Source organism: Leptidea sinapis, chromosome 6, assembly GCF_905404315.1.
Source record: "Leptidea sinapis chromosome 6, ilLepSina1.1, whole genome shotgun sequence".
In the NCBI taxonomy this organism is placed as follows: domain Eukaryota; kingdom Metazoa; phylum Arthropoda; class Insecta; order Lepidoptera; family Pieridae; genus Leptidea; species Leptidea sinapis.
This window is the reverse complement of record NC_066270.1, coordinates 12668818-12683771: the sequence shown is the minus strand read 5'-3', so window position 1 is coordinate 12683771 and position 14954 is coordinate 12668818. Positions and strand designations below refer to the sequence as shown.

General features: G+C 34.5%; 1 protein-coding gene across 1 annotated transcript in view; it reads right to left on the bottom strand.

Moving 5' to 3' along the window:
• Positions 1-9265, bottom strand: part of LOC126965053 (limbic system-associated membrane protein-like) — a 624470-nt gene extending 615205 nt beyond the window's left edge. The window contains exon 1 of the mRNA XM_050808498.1: positions 8890-9265. Within this exon, the coding sequence (XP_050664455.1) occupies positions 8890-8986 (97 nt within the window). The 5' untranslated portion in view covers positions 8987-9265. The remainder of the gene's footprint in view (positions 1-8889) is intronic.
• Between the last annotated feature and the right edge of the window lie 5689 nt (positions 9266-14954).

The window sequence follows — 14954 nt, the reverse complement described above, 5'->3', positions numbered from 1 at the left end:
AATATTGGAATGGATACTGTGCAACTTGGTCATTAAATGTTGAATTTTCAGATTGGATGTTTTATCGAAAACAGGTTTGAGTTTATTTGTTGTTTCTTTCTTGGTATTATGAAGTACGTAATAAGAACTTTTAATGGAGCTTCTTCTTTTATATTAAGTAATTATTGTACTAACTATTTTATAGTTTTTTACCAGTGGGAGGCACAGGATGCCGTGTAGATTATGGGTACCACAACTGCGCCTATTTCTGCCGTGAAGCAATAATGTGCAAGCAATACTGTACTTCGGTCTGAAGGGCGCCGTAGCTAGTGAAATTACTGAGCAAATGAGACTGAATCTTATGTCTCAAAGTGACGAGCGCACTGCATTGTAATGGGCAGGGCGTTACAACTACTATCGGCTGAACGTCCTGCTCGTCTTGCCCCTTATAGTCATAAAGAAAAAGTAGTTGCTGTTAATGTTTATATTATTGAGCACACTACGATCGTCAGAAGATAATAAAAGAAAGAGACTAGCATTCATAAATCAATCAGTTAAAGTTTTATTTATTCAACTATGGTAAATAAATAACTAAATATTTCCACATAATATCCAACTACCAATCGATCTCATTAACATGGCATTATGTTAATGAATGAAAACCAATCAGACAGGTTGAACGGTGATATTATAGTTTACATTGTTAAAATGTTCTAACAGCTGAAGTTCCGGCTCTGTCGTTGACATATTACGAACGTCTAGCGAGTAGCGGTATACTGACGAACATTGTAGTGACGATACTAATTGACTTCATGTCAAATTTAACCGCAAGTCGCAACCTATTTCAAATATAGGCGTGAATTTCATATTTACACCAGTCCGTTGTCAACAACAAACACAGAACCTTCAGTTAAATATAGTAATAAGTTTTATTTATTTTTTAATTTTAGATTATAGAATTTTCAATGTTTTAATGCGAAATTAAAACTTAATAGTGTAATAAATGTTATTTTTCTACTGGTCTACTTTTATTTGTCATTAATTTAAATAGCCAGGATCAGTAATATAAGTTTTTTTATGAAAATAAGGCACGAGACGAGCTGGACTTTCGGCTGATGGTAATTGATACGCCATGCGAATGATAATGCAGTGCCGCTCAGGATTATTATCGCCAATAACTTATTGTTAAATAATCATAAAACCAAATATATTAAATTCACCGCGCCAAATGTCAAAAATGTAGATGCGAATATTTTATTAAATTGAGAGGTGGTAAAACCAGTGGAATCTGCTATATTTCTTGGCATTACTCTTGATTCCAAATTGCAGTGGGGCCCCCATATTGAAGGATTGGCGAATAGGCTTAGTTCTGCAGCATATGCGGTTAAGTAAATTAGACGGTTAACTGACATAGATACGGCGAGATTAGTATACTCTAGTTATTTTCATAGTATTATGTCCTATGGTATATTGTTATGGGGCAGTGCGGCCGATATTAAAACTATATTTGTGCTGCAGAAGAGGGCTATTCGCGCGATTTATAACCTAGGTCCTAAAGAATCATTAAGAGAAAAATTTAAAGAAATAAACATTTTGACTGTTGCTTCTCAATACATTTTTGATAATGTTTTGTATGTTCATAAGCACATTGAGGAATTTTCTAGAAACTGTGACATTCATAATGTTAACACGAGGCAGTCTCTTTTGAATGGGTGGTAGATTTTGACGTTCAATAAGTGATTTTAAATCCTATTTTGAATAAAAATATTTGAATTTGAATTTGAATTGAAAAACCCAAAAATTCTGAGCGGCACTACAACTGCGCTCGTCACCTTGAGACATAAGTTGTCAAGTCTAATTTTTCCAGTAATTTCACTAGCTACGACGCCCTTTAGACCGAAACACAGTAATGCTTACACATTACTGCTTCACGGCAGAAATAGGCGCCGCTGTGGTACCCATAATCTAGCCGGCATCCGGACTGGGTGAACCGATTTTGAAAATTCTTTTTTTTATTTGAAGCCTGGTGCTTTCTGTGTGGTTCCATTGTAATTTTGTCCATATCTGACAATGGAATCTATGAGAAAATCATAAAAGTCTTAAATATGCTTTACGTATGTGGATGATTAATTTACATTTATTTTTAGACTTTTCATTGCTGCATTGAAAAATTTAGTACATCTACTCATATTTAGATAAATTTTTGGTTGGTGTACTTCAAATTCACTAAAATAAAAATAAATTAACAATAAAACAACCGACTTCAAAAACACATTTCAAACAATAGATAGATCATCCAAGATAGGTTTGTAACTACATACATAGTTAAAGATGAGATGTGCTTGAGTCGTGAGGAGGTGAGAGGCGAGAGCGGGTCGCGGCGGAAGGACGCCGATTCCAAAAATTACAATAAACGTAACTAGAATAAAATTAATTAATTAGATTGTATATAAATACGCAATTATTTATACAAAAATACGCAATTATTTTTATACTTTTGAGTGCACATTATATCTATTGTTTTGGAAAAGTGTTTTTAAAGGCGGTTGTTTTTTGTTTTTTTTTTTTTTTATTGTATGATTTTTAGTGAATTTGAAGTACACTAACTAACAATTTGTCTAAGTATGTGTAAATATACTTAATATACAGCAATGAACGTAAGTACTTTGCAATTTGATTACAGACAGTGTTCCGTTACACTGTCATGGATTCCGTAATCAGAACCTAACCAAACTATTCTTGAAGTTTATGCTTTCCAATAAAAAAAATGAATTATCGAAATCGGTTCGCGCGATATTGAGTTATTCGTAAATTTAACATCCACTATACATACGTATAGCAAAATTTAAGACTTTTATGGTTTTCTCATGAATTCCATTGTAAGATCTGGACCAAATTACAATGGAACCACTCGGGAAGTACCAGCTTTCAAATAAAAATAATTATCAAAATCGGTTCAGCCAGTCGAAAGTTTTGAGGTAACAAACATAAAAAAAATACCGACGAATTGAGAACCTCCTTCTTTTTTGAAGTCGGCTAAAAACATAAGAAATTGGAAAGTGTGGAAAAAACAATTAAGCAGCTAAAATGGCGTTACACAGGACATGTGATAAGAAGCAAACAAGATAAATGGACAAAAGACATTTTAGAGGGATATCCAAGATATGGAAAAAGAAATAGAGGGAAAAAAACGATACGATGGGAAGATGATTTCAAACATATTGCTGGACCAACATGGCGAAGAACAACTTAAAACAGGAAAATGTGGAAAGATCTGGAGGAAGCCTATGTCAGCGGACAAGCGAGCAATGATTAACATAAGATATAACATATATTAGGTGATATATAATTATAATCATTTAGTATATTAAGTTGTAGCATAAGTTAAAATGTCCCTTTTTAGCTTGCTTACAATAAAGTCTTCATTCAAGATATTTATTTTCGCGGAGCACCAACATTGAATATAATAATATTTTGGAGAGGGTTGTTTCAGGAACAGATCTCGCGTAACACGTCGCAATTTCAAGTTTCAAATGCAAACGTGAAATAAAATAAACAGCGCGTCCAGAGAGATAAGTAAACATAGACGGCGACTGGAGAAAAGTTTATACTGAAAACTTTAATGTACTTTCAGTTTTGTGTAAGTACTCGTAGCTCATAGCATGTTGATGTATCTTTGAAAGTTTTTGCGTAACACTTTATTGATCTACAGGGTAGTTTTTTGAGAAGGGCGGTGATGGCCAAGTCTGAAAATACGAGACTTCGAGGAAAGTCGTGAAACAAGTCATGCCCTCGATTTATAAGAAATCAATAATTTTTAATTTCTTGAACTTTTGACGGAGACGGAGCCAATTTATATTAAAAAAAATTACAGCCTGTATTATTGGACCACTCTGATAAGGATCAATCAAAGAAATCAATCTTTCAAAGAAATGTATTAATACGAGAATTACCAAATTTTCTGTTTTATTATTTTTAAACAGAAGAAACCTATTCAAACTTTTTGTTAGAAATTCTACTTTTTTTGTTGATATTTTATCGAGGTATCCTTTCATGGTATCAAATGTAGTAAGGTCATTAGAGAGATGTATAAACTTATGCATTGGAGTCAAAGGAAACCGTTTTGAGCAACTTATTATTAAGGTAATAGTGAGATATGAAAAGCAATTTGTAAAAATTTTAAATTTTTAGTAATACATATCTTTACAAGGTTTGATCCTTCTCAGTAACAGAGTCCATTGGTTCAATAATACCTGGTGTAATTTTTTTGAAAAATTATTCGGCTTGGTTTCCGTCAAAAGTTCAAGTAATGAAAAATTATTGATTTCTTATAAATCGAGGGCATGACTCCTTTCACGACTTTCCTCTTAGTCGCGTAGTTTCTGACTTGGCCATCACCGTCCATCTCAAAAAACCATCCTGTATATTTATAATATGCATAAAACTCTCGTATCACAAATCACAATGTCAATCCACGTAAACAAAAATATTCATAAATCGAAAGAGTATTGGACCAAACTCCGCATCAAACTATAGAAGAATCATATAAATCGGATCATAAATCTAATCGTAATCGGTGTATATACATAAAATAAGCAATCGAATTGAGAACCTCCTCCTTTATGAAGTCGGTTAAAAATAGGTGCACAATAGACGTCGAGTTGCGGAAACTGGCCGGTAAATACCTGTACCTACCTCTAGATAGAGCCTCTTGCTGCTAGAGAACTGATAAAAACAGGCCAGGCATATTACTTTAGTGTGATCAAAAGAGAGGTTTACTATAAATTTATTATTACTTTAGTGTGCAGGCATTGTTCAAACTAGAGGTTAACTCTAAATTCTTTCAACGTTTCCACAGCTGTCATAGTCAATCTACACATAAAAATGATCGAAGGGAATCAATTTTGAGGAAATAAATGCCTTTTATGCTTTTAATAGAAGGGCTAACTGCAATCATAATTTGCAAGTATGCATCAGTATCGCTGTTTAGGGAAATTGAATGTACACCTTTATAATTAGTCGGCGACGCTCCTGTGATTCCTCTGGTATTGAAGGAGAGCGTGGTGACGATCGCTTAAGATTAGGTGAAAAAAAATCAACCACAAAAACATAAAATCTGTGAATGCATAATGTGAATCCAGAATTACGGCTATCGGACCGGTACTGCATGATAATTTGATGTTCTGATCAACTTTAACATGCGAGCTGTCAGATAAACTTCAACAAATAAAAATATTCAAATTAAATGCATCAGAAGTGTCTCGTCGGAAATTCAGCTTTTTGATTGGATTATTATAGTCAATGACGTTGTATATATAATATAAGCACATAGCATTCACAGTCTGATACCGGAACGGCAAAAGTGTGTGTGGGCCTTACATATACATGTAGATAGAGTTTTTTTATGACAATAAGAGCGAGAGGACGAGTAATTTATACGCCCTGCCCATTACAATACAGTGCCGCTCAGGAAACCAAAAAATTCTAAGCAGCACTACAATTGCGCTCGTCACCTTGAGACTAAGATGTTAAGTCACATTTGCCCAGTAATTTCACTAGCTACGGCGCCCTTCAGACCGAAACACAATAATGTTTACACATTACTGCTTCACGGTACTAATAGGCGCCGTAATCTAGCCGGCATCCTGTGCAAAGGAACCTCCCAATTAGTTTAGTATCCGTGACGATCTACGTCTTACACTCCCTATTTGTATGACACTTTGCCTATCTATAAATGATTAAGAAGTGGGCATATAAGTACCATAAGCACTATATGTATAGAATGTTTTTTTTATGGAATAGCAGGACAAACGAGCGTACGGGTCATCTGGTGTTAAGTGATCACCGCCGCCCACATTCTCTTGCAACACCAGAGGAATCACAAGAGCGTTGCCGGCCTTTAAGGAAGGTGTACGCGCTTTTTTTGAAGGTACCCATGTCGTATCGTCCCGGAAACACCGCACAAGGAAGCTCATTCCACAGCGTTGTAGTACGAGGAAGAAAGCTCCTTGAAAACCGCACTGTGGAGGACCGCCACACATCCAGATTGTGGGGATGAAATCCTAACTTGTGGCGTGTCATGCGAAGGTGGAATTCGGCGGCAGGAATCAGGTTAATAATTAATGTTATTGATTATAGTTCTCAAAATACTAGGTAGGTAATATTTGTATACGAAAAACATTATCTAATGCTTTTCTTTTGAATAATGTTTTTAAAAAAGGCATGTTTCTGCACCCCTCTACTATCTACTTCAAATGAAATTATTCGCTACAAAATTGCTATATTAATGTGATAATTATTGCTAGTGATCCAATCTACTGAGCTTAGAGTCCCGGGTTTGAATCCCAGTGGGTCCAGTCATTTGTGACGAATATGAATGTTTATTTCTATATTATGTATTTAGGTATATTGTATTAGATAAACCACTATCTTGCACTCCTAGTAATATAATTTTGGACTTAATGATATGAGTGAAAACGCGAACAACTTTTGTATTATTAATTTGTCTTAGCATCATGCTAATAATCGTAATCGTTAATAAAATACGAGCAATTAGGAAAATCACGCTTTGCCAAAAACTCAGTTCCGTCATATACTATATTATGTTCAAGTGTTTCTGAAATTCCCAATATTTTGAAAGGTTTATATCTAAACTTTCTTTCTTGTGACTAATTCTAGTAGGCTCTATAAGATACATAGTAGCTTTTAGGGTAAATGTATACACTTTTATAATAAAGTCTCAGCCACTGTTCAGGCAGTATCTATGAATAAATTTAAATGTTTTATTAAAAAATGGCTCTGTCGTAAATCCTACTACTCCACAGCTGAATATCTTAGTGATCCGACAGCCTGGGACTAGATTATGATTATTTTATAGTAATAACAATTACAGTACAATATTGTATATTTGATTAAAAAGAGCGCAAAAAAAGAATGCTGGGAGAGTTTCTTGCGCCGCTTTTTCTCTCTCAGAGTGCCATTTGTAGCCGAAGCGGTAGTAGTATCTAGTATATTAGAAATTATATCAAAAAGAATTCTAAAGGAATAAATTTTGAGGATATAAATGCCTTTAAAAAAATATATTAAGAAGAAATTATCATCCTTATTAAAATCAAATAATCTACCTCATAAAGTAGTAGCCAACAAAAAGTTTTAACCTTGGGATTTGTTAAGCTTAAAATATTACAATAATGTTATCTATATATATAAAAATGAATTGCTGTTCGTTAGTCTCACTAAAACTCGAGAACGACAGGACCGATTTGGCTAATTTTGCTCTTGAATTATTTGTGGAAGTTCAGAGAAGGTTTAAAGGGTGAATAAATAGGAAAATGCTGCTAAATGAAATAAAAACAACAAATTTGTTTTTCCTTTGATGAGTCCATATATAATTTCTATGAGAGAATTTATTGACGCACGGTTTGACATTTCTGCTGTGAAACAATTTCATTACGACGGCAGGGTGCATATTTTACGAAGTAATGTTTGATGTTATGATATATTATTGACACATTCATATAAAAAAGATTATTTTATTTATTATATACTGAAAATCGTCTGTCGGGTCAGCTAGTATTTAATAATAAACACTATCGGTCCCTGTTTCTTCAGTCGTCAAAGAAATTGTTATAATTTATTTATTTACTAATAATCCAACAGCTTGATGCTACATTTCATAGACTAAATAACTTTACAAATATGTCAATTTAAGACTGTTTCCATTTACTACATGGACGAGTAAAAATGAAAAATCCGCGCCGTGATATTAGCAAGTGAAGCACTTTTATGCTAGTGTGCGTGCGGGGGATACTAGTAGGTAACATAATTTTTTCTCCCTTATTTAAGTACTTTAAACTCCGATTTTTTAAATTCTGATAGATTGTTTTACACTTTCGCACAACGCACGACGGCATTTTTATAATATTTTATTGCGACGCAAAATGATCTGTCACAAACGATGGCAAATCTCATAATGGCGGCCGATCGGCTTGTATTTGTGTAAGTGTGTGCGTGGGGCTTGTTTTGGTGCTTCACTGTTTTGTAAGGTGACACAGAGTCCTTCCTTTTTTACTCGTCCGTGTTCTAGTAAGGTCAAGTAAAGACAAAAAAATAATTTAGTACTTATGATAATGACTTACAATAACTGTCAAAACTATATATTGTACTCTCCATCACCGCTTTAAGGAGAAGAAGTGGCGAGAAGCTTGTTGCCACTCTTTTAAATTAGCAAATATTTACCCGTGACTTCGTTTGCATGGAATAATTACTTTAGGCAATATTTTTTTAGGATACTTTTCAAATAATACACATAGTAGCACTCTTCTATGATACAGCTCATATCCCTTGTCATTGTGGACGGTCTCTTTAATAGTATTTATTTTATATATTTGACCACATAAGAATAAAAAGATACAAGTGATTTGATTCGGAGAAAAATATTTTAAAATTTTACATAAATTAACATAGTCTCGGTGATAGGATTGACCTGTATATATGTATAAACATTTTATATCAATTTCGATATTCGATAAGTGATCTCCTTTTCTTCTGGGATTAAATTTTATATAATTAAAATTAATTATCATTGAAAAGGTAAGAAAAGGCTTTACTTAATACTAAAGTTTCAGTAAAAGTAAGCATTAAAAAGTCTTTTTAAGCGAGTTGAAAACAGATTGACTAGTGTGTATGTTCCTTTTATTTTTCCGCCATATAGATGCTGATTTTATTGAGTATTTTTTGCCAAGTAGAATGATTCTCAAAGATGGCATACAATAATTCACTAAACCACTTTATTGGTGTTGATAAATGATAGAAGATCTTAAATATATGTCGAATGTTATGAGATTTGATTCAGCCTCGTCATTACAATTGAAATAGTTATTTTATTGCAATATGTTTATATATACTTACAACTTGTAGCCTTTATGTAAACACTCATCAACCAATCCAGAAAAAAAACAGTAAGTAATAATTTTCCGTATTTTCCTAAGCCATTAAAACGATTCATTTTTGTTTTGCAGTCTTTAAGTCTCTTTCAGTCCTATATTATAAAAGTTTCATGCACAATTCTCAACGATAACAACAAAATATCTGCTATTAAAACAAAGTTGCAAATGAGCAACCTTTGAAAATATTTAAAACACAACACATTCTAAGAGCGCCGTGGATCACGGTGGACGCACGCAACAAAGTGATTAGTAGCGACACTACTAACATTTCGTTCGCTTTTTGTTATCGTGAAAAGTTTCAGAAATTGAATCCGGCACAAGAAAAGCGACCGTTCCAAATGAAGGCTCTACGCACACTGAATAAAGGACAAGGGTGCAAGTGAAATTGTGAAACTGCACCGGCGCGCGTTAACCACCTCCCCTTTGTGTAAAGCCTTCTCTTTCACGTAGGCCGCTATGCATTGCTTACAATAATATTTTTGTTGGGAACTTGCTGTGATATTCACTACATAAAATTGTATCATCCACAATGTACGTGGGGTTTTCAGAATGAGATTTTATCGTTTAAATACTTGAAAAATTATTGCTTCTTACTTGAAACAAAAATTATTATTTTAAGCACTTATGTAAACTAAAGAGATATAGTATAGAGTCTTTTTTCTAGAGTGTTCCAGTGAATTTGAGATTGGTTTCGATTCTCAAAACAGTCGACAAATAATTCTCCTACGTATGTTAGTGATCTCCTCCTAACGTCTGAACCGAATTTTCAAATTTAACACGTGTTTATAGGACAACGTCTGTCAGGTCCACTAGTAATATTATATAAATCCAGCGTTCTATATATATATATATATATTATATTTATTATTATATATGATATTTCTTTTAATGGAGATATCTTCATGGAGTGCAGTTTACTCCAACATAGAGTTAGGATAGTTTTATTTCGATTACAGTATGGGTCCCAACCCATAATAATTATTTTTGTTCCAATGTTTGTTTTGTATGGACATTATTTCTTTGACAGAATTTATTTACGCACAGTTAGACAGTTCTACTGTGAAACAATTTCAATTAAAGAACAGGGAGCATATTTTACAAAATAGTTCTTGATGTTATGAAATATTACAGACAAATTCATAAAAAACAGTATTTTATTTATTATGTACAGAACGTCTGTCGGGTCAGCTGTATTTATACCATATAACTTAATACAACGGATGTAAAAATGCAAATGATCTGGGCTTGACGTCACTATTACTATCACTAAATAGGCCTGTCCCCATCTCAACACACGACCCACATATTGACCTTTTCTACGGTCTCATGTCAGAATAAGATTAATCTTACGGTAGGCACAATAAATATCAAATGAATTACGGTTGAAATAATAAGAAATCCCCTCGGTAATATGTAAGAAGTATGTTATGAAGATTGTCGTTGGAGGGCTTCAGAGAGTGAACTGTGGTTGTAATTGATACGCAGACGGGCAGTCACACGTGGGGTAACAAATACTATCACTGCTTCACTACCTTACGAATTATTACGTTTTGGATGTCCTCAACTTTTATGACTTCAACGGACGAAAATAAAGGTCATCGATTAGCATAACCTAGGCCCATTATATAAATAATTCTCGTATTGCTGTCAGGATAGCTTAGATTTAACATAACTACTCTCAAAAGTGCTGGTTTAAGATCTCCAGCTGAGAGGTCTGGCTTTAAGATATCTTCTTTTTTGATTGCAATAAATCCTTCTTCACTCCTCACTTCGCGACATTCCTTTGTGCGGTCGTTGCCCAAAATGATGAATTAAACATTCTACCATCCAGAATAACATTCTTATATACTGAAAACCAATAAATCATAGATAATTTATACGCCTAGATAGATAAAAACAGGCTAGGTTTATTAATTTAGTATGCGTTACAAGCTACGTCTTACACTCGCAATTATTATGTCAATTTGTTGGCGTGCATTGCTCAAAATAATTGTTAAGTGTCTACTCTTTTTGACGATTTCACAGATGTCACAGTCTATCTAGATGTATAAACGATCTAAGTATTACACATAAGTGTGAAAACTAATCAAGTGTCGGAACAACTGACACTGATCACTTTTGGAGCAAGAGCTTTGCCAAAAAAAAAACAATTATAATTTTTAAGCTTTTGTTTTTGCGGATTATAATCCTATATTTCAGAACGCGGCCTAATACGTTATCTATGATCAAATGTGTTGCTCTCTCTTTTACACACAGCCATATGAAAGCACTGCTCATGGGGCTGGACACATAGCCCAGAAACTAACAACTAAAAAATACGCTTTTATAAATAAACCAAACTAAAAATTCTATAAAAAGCGTGTTTTTTAGTTTTTTTTAAATACTATTTATTTTAACCCATTATAAAGTTCGATTAACAATCCTATCAATAATTTAAAAGTCAAACCATAATATTCACAGTGCGATGGGAAAACGCATGTGAATTCTAAAAACAAGCTTATTATTAATAGGATTCCTAGTAAGTAACGTCCGGCTTGCAGGGGCCGTGGAATTGTATTCCGCGAAACACACCCTGCAACCCATAATACAGCCTTAAGTACCATCAGTAATAATTGAAGTATACCTTGTTCCAGTAACTTTTGCTGCCTGATTTCATTTAATGAGTCCTGACCTGAATAACTGTTATTTTAGCCTTCAATTTACTACCTAATGTTTGAACTCTGGTACAGTAATTTCTTCAGTAATAGTGAAAATATAAATAGTAACACGCTTTTTATGGAAAACTGAACTAAAAAATAGAAAATATTTCCTACTTTTTAGTTTCGTTTCTTTGGTATTCGATAATTTCCTAGTATTAGATAAATCGGTTCAAGATAATGGTTGAACCTAAAAATTAACATCAATTCCTGCCTTATTGACGATAGATGAAAATTATTTTATAAATTAAAAAAAATCTTATTTTTTCAAATTGAATAATGGAACAATTTTATCAAATTAATCGGTCCTCGATAAATCTACGAAGTTTGAACGAAATCTGGCCATTTAAAGTGGGTCAAAATCGCGCCCAATTGAGTCGTTCCTCCTCTTTCCATAAAAAAAAAGTTAGATATTTTATTAATCTGTCATATGTCTATACATATAAATAAACTTGGAGTGTCTGTTTGTAATATTGAAATAAACGTTTTTCCTACATGTACATGAATATGTATGCGGTACACCAAAATAACATTTTTTTCAATTTTTGTATGTCTGTCTGTCTGTTTGTTCCGGCTAATCTCTGAAATTAGTGGACCGATTTTGACGGGACTTTTATTGGCAGGTAGTTGATGTAATAAGGAGTAACTTAGACTACGTTAATTTTGGAAAAAAAAAACATTTAGGAAAAATAAAGTAATGTTGCAATGTCCGAAACGGTTTAACTCTAAAAATAATTAATATGGAAAAACAACGTTTGCCGGGTCAGCTAGTTAATGAAAATGAAAAAAAAAACTGTTTGTTTCCAGAGAACTCCTTAATTAATGAACTAATTTCAATGGGATTTACTTCATGGGGTTCAGTTTAGTCCAACTTGAGAGATAGGACAATTTTTATTTCGATTTGGGGCCTATAATTAAATTTATTACCAATATTTGTTTTGTATGGACATATTTTCTATGAGAGAATTTATTGACGCAAGGTTTGACATTTCCGCTGTGAAACAATTTCATTATAACAACAGGGAGCATATTTTACGAAATAATTCTTGATGCTTTGAAATATTATTGGCAAATTTATAAAAACAGTATTTTATTTATTATGTACAGAACAACGTTTGTCGGGTCAGCCAGTAATTTATAATTTCTTAATGCATTACTCACCATGGACAAGTAAAAAATGAAGGACTCGGCGACGTGATATTAGCAAGTGAAGCACCGTTATACTGTGGTTATGCTAGTGTGTGTGCGGCTACGGGGGATACTAGTTATACAATTTTTTCTTCCCTAAATAATCATATATGGCCACAAATACTTATATAGTATCATTTATATACTTTTTCACAACGCACAACGGCATTTTTAAAATATTTTATTCAGAGTCAAACTGATCTGTCACAGACGATGACAATTCTCATAATGGCCGCCCATCGGCCTGTAGTAGTGTGTGTGCGTGTGGCTTTGTATTTAAACGTTAATCGGCTTGTTTTGGTGCTACACTGTTATGTAAGGTGGCACGGAGACCTTATTTTTTTACTAGTACGTGTTATTCACATTAATACGTTATATTAAGATCCAATTGCATTACATATAAGCCTCATAACAGGCTTTGCGTATGTCTTGACTGATTCATTCTTAATAAACACGAAACCACCAAAGTGCGCCTTGTATTTAAATATTATTTCTAAGCAATATTAAGATACAAGTCGTATTGAAAGTCGAATAAAAGGCATAAAATGCATTTATTTTCTCAAAATTGATTTCTTTAGAAATTCTTTTTGATGTCATTTCTAATATACTAGATACCACCGCTTCGGAAACAAATAGCGCACTAAATAGAAGAAGCGGCGCAAGCTGTGAAATAAGCATCCTTATGCGGTTTTTCCGAGAAGATACGAAACGAGCGTACAGGTCACCTGGTGTGAAGTGATCACTGCCGCCCCCATTCACTTGCAACACCAGAGGAATCACAAGAGCGTATTCGGCCTTTAAGCAAGATGTACGTGCTTTTTTTGAAGATACCCATGTCGTATCGTCCCGGAAACACCACAGAAGGAAGCTCATTCCACAGCTTTGTAGTACGTGGGAAAAAGCTCCTTGTAAACCGCACTGTGGAGGACCGCCACACATCCAGATGGCGGGGATGATATCCTAACTTGTGGCGTGTCGTGCGAAGGTGGAATTCCGCGGCAGGAATCAAGGTTAAACAGCTCTTCGGAAAACTCCCCGTGATAAATGCGGTAGAAGCGACGTCTCTACGCAACGCCAAGTGATCCAGCCGTTCACACAGCACTGGGTCCCCGACAATTCGAGCTGCTCTGCGTTGCACGCGGTCAAATGGATCGAGCTGATACTGGGGTGCGCCAGACCAGAGATGACAGCAATACTCCATGTGTGGCCGGACCTGCGCTTTGTAGAGCGCTCGAATGTGGGTCGGCTTGAAGTATTCCCGTGCTCTATTAATGAGGCCCAGCTTCTTCGAAGCCAATTTAGCTTTGCCCTCCAGATGGTCACGGAATTGGCAATCGCTCAAGATTTCGAGACCCAGTATTTCGATACTAGGCGAGGCTTTAAGGGAAGTGTTGTCCAAGAGCGGTGATACGACAAATCGGGTTTTTTAGTGGTAAACGCGCAAACTTGAGTCGCAAACTTGAATTGGTGGCTGGCTTTATTATAAAAAAGTTATTTACCTTTCAAGCTAATATGTATCTTATGGTGGAACAGTGGTGAGCTGTAAGGTTTACTGATAAAGTCGACAGTAAAGTCCACTTTACATTCACGCTAGATTCCGCAGGTTCTCGCCTTGTCAAATTTTAGTCGGTTTTTTAAAGTAAGACAAAGGTGCTGAGAATGATTAACCATACGAGAACTTCTATTGACTCAACACTCGCATGTTTCTCAGGCTGAGGATCTATAGAGCTTACTTGGACTTTGCTCAGACTTAGCTCAAGTAAGCTGAATGTAACCAAAGCATAATGTTTTATTTCGTTTTTATAGTCATTTGACAGCTGAAATTATATTAAAATTCAAAATACGATTCAAAATTACTTATTGAACGTCAAAAACTACCACCCATTCAAAATACACTGTCTCAGACCTGAGAACAACGGGTGCACGAAACTCTGCGGGCTTTTTTGTATTAAAATGGGCGAGTATTAAAATGGATATATTATGAGATAGACATATGCCATCGCGGACTTTTCTGTACACTGTAAATAAGATAGATTATTTTTTTTATCTCAAAGGGTTCGGACAGCGTTCTCGTTCAAAGCTCCCAGGCGTTTTTTTTTTCAGACGTTTCCAACAAATATCATTAATGTATATGTCGCAGAGA